Source organism: Myripristis murdjan, chromosome 14 (genome assembly GCF_902150065.1).
Source record: "Myripristis murdjan chromosome 14, fMyrMur1.1, whole genome shotgun sequence".
Lineage (NCBI taxonomy): Eukaryota > Metazoa > Chordata > Actinopteri > Holocentriformes > Holocentridae > Myripristis > Myripristis murdjan.
In genome coordinates, this window is record NC_043993.1 from 24,956,481 (window position 1) to 24,962,970 (window position 6,490).

General features: G+C 39.0%; 1 protein-coding gene across 1 annotated transcript; it reads right to left on the reverse strand.

Annotated features, from left to right (window-relative positions):
- Nucleotides 1-425: 425 nt before the first annotated feature.
- On the reverse strand, nucleotides 426-5,098 carry LOC115371954 (claudin-7-A-like). The gene is made up of 4 exons (XM_030069606.1): nucleotides 4,588-5,098; nucleotides 1,877-2,041; nucleotides 1,683-1,767; nucleotides 426-1,523 (listed from the first exon to the last, which is right to left on the reverse strand). The coding sequence occupies exons 1-4, from the start codon at nucleotides 4,808-4,810 to the stop codon at nucleotides 1,373-1,375; spliced, it is 624 nt and encodes a 207-aa protein (XP_029925466.1). The 5' UTR covers nucleotides 4,811-5,098; the 3' UTR covers nucleotides 426-1,372.
- Nucleotides 5,099-6,490: the final 1,392 nt, after the last annotated feature.

The window sequence follows — 6,490 nt, forward strand, 5'->3', positions numbered from 1 at the left end:
AGTACAGACTCCTGCTTCATCTGAGGTGCAAAGAAGAAAAATCATCTCCTCAGCTCAAGTCCTGTTGCCTCATACAAAACTGTTAACCTGGATACAGCAAAGGTTTCTATCCATTAAGTCTTTTCAGTGCCAATATGTTGCTTTTAATGGATTATTAGTTTTCCATAAATGCAGGGTCATACCTGTGCAATTACAATTAATGCTCTGCCAAGTGCCATTATTTCACAGAGGAACATACTCTGCTCCAAGCTGTAAGCTGTTTCACATACCACAAACTTTCCTTTCACATTTCCAGAGAACAAACTACACGCAAGTTTAATAAAATGATCATGAGGCAGAGTGTCAGAGTTAATTCTTTCAATTGTTACTTCCTCTTTTGGCAAAAGGTGTGTATGTATATCCTCTACAGCATTTCCACAACCAAAAACAATGCAACTTCTGATTTTATTTTATGTACATGATGAAAATTGCACACCATACACATGCACACAGAACATATTTAAAAGGGAAACTGGTTAGTGTGGCAACAGTAACTGTGAAACTACCAGCAGCAGCATCAAGAAACCCCAAGCCCTTTCACTGACACGCATAATTACGACAAAGCAGGAGGAAACAAGTGGCTCACCACATCGGTCATGCTGTGTATTAGACGGCATCAACTTTGGCAATTTGAATTACAGGAGGCTGTTTTATTGTAAAGCACAATGGAGAGTTCCCATCTGGTTCAAGCACTTGATTAAAACAGTCTACCGTGGGAATTAATTGTACGGTTCATATAAATAAAGCACCGCTGCATGGACCCAATGGTGGGAATATTGCACCATGCCAACTGATTAAGTCTGAATTATGTAACTGGCCTGTCCATCAGTATGAGAGCTGTCTTTTTCCGTGATTACAATTCAGAGCATATACAATCCTTACAATATACCAGCCATACTGTACACTGGAGCATGAAGCATATGAAAAAATGTGTAATGAATACATAAAATCACATGCCACTGCAGGTAGTTTCACATTAATTTCCAGTTAGTATATTATACATGTCAACTAAGCTGATTTGAAGTCAGTATACTAAAACAGAGTACAAATCAGCAGGCACTGCACACAAATCAGACTAGCATGTCTTTGTGATCTGCTCTTCTTTAGACAGAGGTAAACATGAGCCATTATCTAAAACTTTAATGCTTTTATGTTTAAAATAATAATCTTACATATCAACAACGCGGGGTAGGCGTCTTTAATGAAAAAAATTAAAAACATGAAGTAAAAAACAAACAAACAGATAAACCTTGCAGCAATATTACTTTGTGCTGGACCAAGTACAAATGTGAACGCGTTCCTTCAAGCAAGTGGACAGTGGGTCCCGTCCTGCTCAGACGTACTCCTTGCTGCTGGGGGGTCTGGAGATGGGGTACTTTGGTGTGGGTTTGCTCTTGGGACAGGATGCTGCAAGCATGCCACCCCCGACTACATCCAAGAAGGCTCCAGCCCAGGCGATGAAGATGGCCGCGCCAAACTCATACCTTAAAAAAAGAGAGAAGTTGCTTAGTTTAAGTATAGAGCAAAGCAGTATCAGCAAGACTTCAAGTTGTATTGTGCCTCATTTTAAACAGTTACAAAAAAATGTGAATGAACATTTGGGAGAATTTGATGCAATTCATTGAGAACTGTCCTGTACTTACTTGGTGTTGACAGGGGTGAATGGGTTGTAGAATGCTTGGATGATGTTGTGGGCAAACCAAGAGCAAGCAACTATGGCACACAAGGCTAAGGGAAAGTGGAAAAAAAATATATTATTGAGACTGAATCCGAAGAAATCAAATTTGAAAAAAAAAAGAAAAAAAGAAAAAGAAATCAAGATCAGATGGCATCTTACCTCCAATCAGAAGGATGACGCCACCCGCCATGGCAATGCGAGACTTGCGTGTCTTGTCATCTCCTCCACAGTTGGTGCACTTCATTCCCATGCAGGCTACACCCAGTCCAGCCGCTGTTACGATGATACCTACAATCATGAGGGCGCGAGTCGCCTGGAGGGCACCTGGATAGGAGGGGGAGGACAGGGTGCATTTATTAGGACAAAAATCAAACACTTTCACAGTCAACAAATAGGCTCAGGGATGCGGTCTGCTTAACAAGCTTTTCCGGGATTAAAAAAAATAAAGAAATAAAATAAACCCCTGCCTTCATTGCCATTTGAAATACCTTACATTCCTAAGTCTAGCACGTTCATAAAAAGCTCCAACTTAATTACAGAGATATATTTTTGTGCTTTAAAGACTAAACACACATTGCTCACGTAAAATATACAATAACAGATATAGTGCTGATGTCAAACAGACTCCTGTCTCTTGCGTATCACTGCCACTCCCTTCACAACAAGCCACAGAAACTAGCTCTAACCGGAAGCTCTGAAAAACTCTCGAGGGGATGGGGGTGTGTGTGTGTGTGTGTGTGTGTCTGTGTAGTCAGTATAGGAACAGGTCTAACCAGGTTTCAGGTTTCATTATGAGGAAGACACTCCCTGTTTCAGCTTCTCACAGTCTGCCCTTTCAGCAGGTGGATATTTCTTAGCCCGAAAACTAGCATTCAAAGAACAACGCAGGCTTTCCGTGTATTAAATAAGCCGGTGCTGAAGGTCAATAATGTTATTCATTATGGTGCCATAGCAACAGCATCCAAACATAATTAAGCTGTTGCACAAAAATCCCACAGTTTGCCAGTTTTGTTTCATATCACCCCTAAAGCGAAGTTGTTAGTATTAGTTGATTTTCAACTGATTAAATACGGAGCCATTGCTGATTCACATGCATATCTGACCGCTACTTTAATCACACCATGTTTATCAAAGCTGGCTTGTGCTCATGTTTGAACAGGTGATAAGATACATTGTTTTACAGGCATCTTATCAAGTGTTTTGATAAAATGGTTTACAGCCACTAAAACATAGTCATACAAACAGTCTGGACTGTTTTGTGCGCTGTTAGCTCTCAAGTCAACAGTTAACACACACACACACATCGAACAAATTTAAGGCACTCAATAAGACAGCCATGCACTACCCACACTACCGTGACTACACAAGGAAGCTTTCTTATGAAAAAGAATGAGGGTCGACTGAATCTTGAATACATAATATCGTCTACTGCAATTGCTATGCAAAGATCAATTGAGCTGCCACTAATAAATGAATGAGCCATGTAGACAATGACAGTACGCATGATCTTAAGAATACTTTGTTTTAAGCCAAATAATCATTTTATCAAAACATATTTTAATAAAAGGAAATGTGATGGATGCTCCTACTTATTCATTTAGCAATAGAGCTCGTTTAATGGCATTAAAAGGTCTATTTACATTAACCGGTCAAACAATCCCAGATCAGAACCACTCCACAGCTACATAAGACAACCAGGAAGTGAGGCCTACACATTAATGCTTTGTCCTGTGCTATAAAGCGCCATGTTAAAAAAAAAACAAAAGTCTCTTTTCATCTACATTTTCAAAACCTTTCGGAGGACTAAGATGCAAAGGCAACAATCCTGATCGAAACTCTAGGTTGACAAAAACTCTCCATTTGAAATTGATGCAAGGTGGTTCAACTGTTTTGCAGGCCCACTATGAAGAAATGTTGACTAAACAGATGACTGTGATGATGGTGTTTTGCCTGCAACTATCCATGCAATACAGGACCATTCAAGAGGGTTTTTTTCCTCCTTACAGGAAGAGGAGGAGCACCTGCAGTGTTAGAAAAATGGCAGGATAATCATTGTCTAGGTGGAAAAGTCAATGCAAGACTACCTATCAGGTTAAAAAAAAAAAAAAAAAAAAAAAAAAGGGTTTCCGGGGGTTTTCTGCCATTCATGAAAAGTGGCACTGTGCCAGCTGGTCAGTCAGGTCACCCACTGACATTTACATAAGAAACTTTACGTGGGACTTGATGGGCCTGCAGTTTTAGGAGGAGAAGCCAACATTTGGAGTTAACAAAAAGGGGGAGTTAATAAGTGACAGAACAGGTTGGGCACAGCAGAAAATGAAGCAGGCCTTCAGGCTCTGCATGGGTGGAAAATTATTTGGCTTAAGTTGGAAAACCCCTTTAACAGGAAAAAAAAAAAAAAAAAAACATTTAAATAAATATACACCAAATTAAAAAAAAAAAAAAAGAGGTGAATATGGTATAAATGAATGAAATGTCAGTCTCAGTGTAGTGCAGCAACAGGTGCAGGTAATTTGGTAGGCCTAAACAATTTCCTGATGCAGGACAGGTTTCAGCACGTCACACTTAAGACTTTAAGACCTGTTCAATGCAGACTCAAACAGTTTAAGACCAATTTGATGGGCCTGGTCATGGAAAGTAAAACACACACAAACACACACATTAACCTATAAGCAACAACTTATGAGCAACCTTATACACAAGACCTATGGGACACTGGGATGGCAACAATAACGTTGAAGGCTTTCAGGGCCTTAAATTAAGCTTTGGTAAATTTTAAACACCTTTTCATCTTGGTTAGGAGGCTAAAGTTTTGTTGTTGTTGTTGTTTAAGCCATTTTCCTTTGGACACAGACTAAAGAGAGACTTACTGTCCAGCTGCAGGATTGAGTCGTAGACTTTGCACTGGATCTGGCCTGTGCTCTGGAATGCGCACGACATCCACAGTCCCTGGTACATGGCCACCGCTGTGATGATGTTGTCCCCGACATACGCAGACATCTTCCACTGGGGCATAATGGTGCCAACTATCAGTCCAATTAAGCCTATTAGGGAAAGGACGAAGCCCAAAATCTGCAAACCCGAGTTGGCCATTTCAAAGTCCTTGAGCGATGTGATTGGAGTCAACAAAGGCGACGACGTCCACCTGCCACTAAAACAGAAATCCTTCTCTCCTCAAAATCTGACGGCTTTGGTTGCAAACTTTTTGGTTGCTTCCAAAGGAGATGGCTCGATTATTAATAAATTCACTCAGGAAGTGGTGTTTCTTCACCCCCTAAAATAAGTTAGTAGAGTATAATGCTTTGTTATCTTCTCTGGGGTCTCTCAGGTATTCCTCACGCACCTGTTCCTTGGCCGCACCTTGAGTGGGGAGGGATAAGCGGGGACGAGCATTTTTAGGCGGTTTCTGTTACAAGTGGGCGGGGACGCGCACGCAGTTTCGAGTCATCAGACGCAGCGTCACGGACTCCCAAGTTTCGTGATGTGGGTGTTTACCTGAAATAAACACAAACTTCCACAATCTGTTGTGGACTGATAGATCAGTAGAATAAGATAGACAGAAAACGTCAATATGAGCTTAGAATGAAAAAATTCTATAATAAATCTGATAATACTATACAACTGCCACATTAAAAGTAGGCAAACTGTACAGCTTTTGTCACAAAATTATATTACAGAGAATCTAATAGGCATACAGCAATACCACAGGTCTTAAATATGACTACAATATTTTTGTTTGCTTTAGTTGTAAGGGTAACAAAAATATATATATTTGCACTCTGGATATTCAGCACATAAATTTGTCAGAGTAAGCAGTAAACAAAATAGAAGGCATTCAGGTAATGCTGCCATCAGACATTGAGGTAAATATGATGTGGCACCATCTAAGAAATGATCAGACTGTGGTGTTGATGTGTTGATTTGACATTTAGCATATTGTTTCAGTCAGTGCTACACAATGTAACGTGTGTCAAAAAGTCTCAGCACGTTGAAAGGGATAAACACTAGCTGTGTCATAAGCAGTTTATATTCTATTACGACATTTTTTACCCCCCATAAGAATTGAATTGGTTTACATTTTGGTTGACATTTTTCAAGTCATGTCAATTAATTTATAACTACATTTAAAAACAACCAATGGTGGCCAAAGTACAATTAAAACTGAATAAATACATTAAAAATAATAAAATGAAATAAAACTAAATAAAATGAAAATGTAGATGAGATGTACTTAACTTTGGAGCAGCAACAGCAGAGCTCAGATTTTATTTATTTATTTATTTTATTTATTTATTTATTTATTTATTTTTTAGGTTTAAAGTGGTAATAAGCACAGTGAATCATGTAGTCCCATTATTTGACAATAGGCCACAAAGCTGAGCCTCTGTCATAAGCCATATTAGAATTAGTCAAAGCACACACCCATAAATGTTATATTAAGAGGCTTGGTATAAGCAGAAAACACAAAAAGGTTTAGTAGTCATTCCCAAATGTTTGCTTAGGTTAGCAGCTCACTGAGTTCAAGTGAGGCGGACTGAATAATGCCATTTTTAACTGTGATAACAGTTACACAAAAAAAAGACAAAAAAAAAAAAAAAAAGTAAAGGTAAAGGTAAAGAGGAAAAATGCTGTTTGAATAGGCATCTTATCCAAAATGGGAAACAGTGTCCACATAAATGGAAGTTGTGTGAGAAATCAAGTTCCAAGTTTAGTTTGTGTATTAGAAGATGTCAGATGTTTATTGTTAAATCTTCCTCAAATCCATTAAAGAGG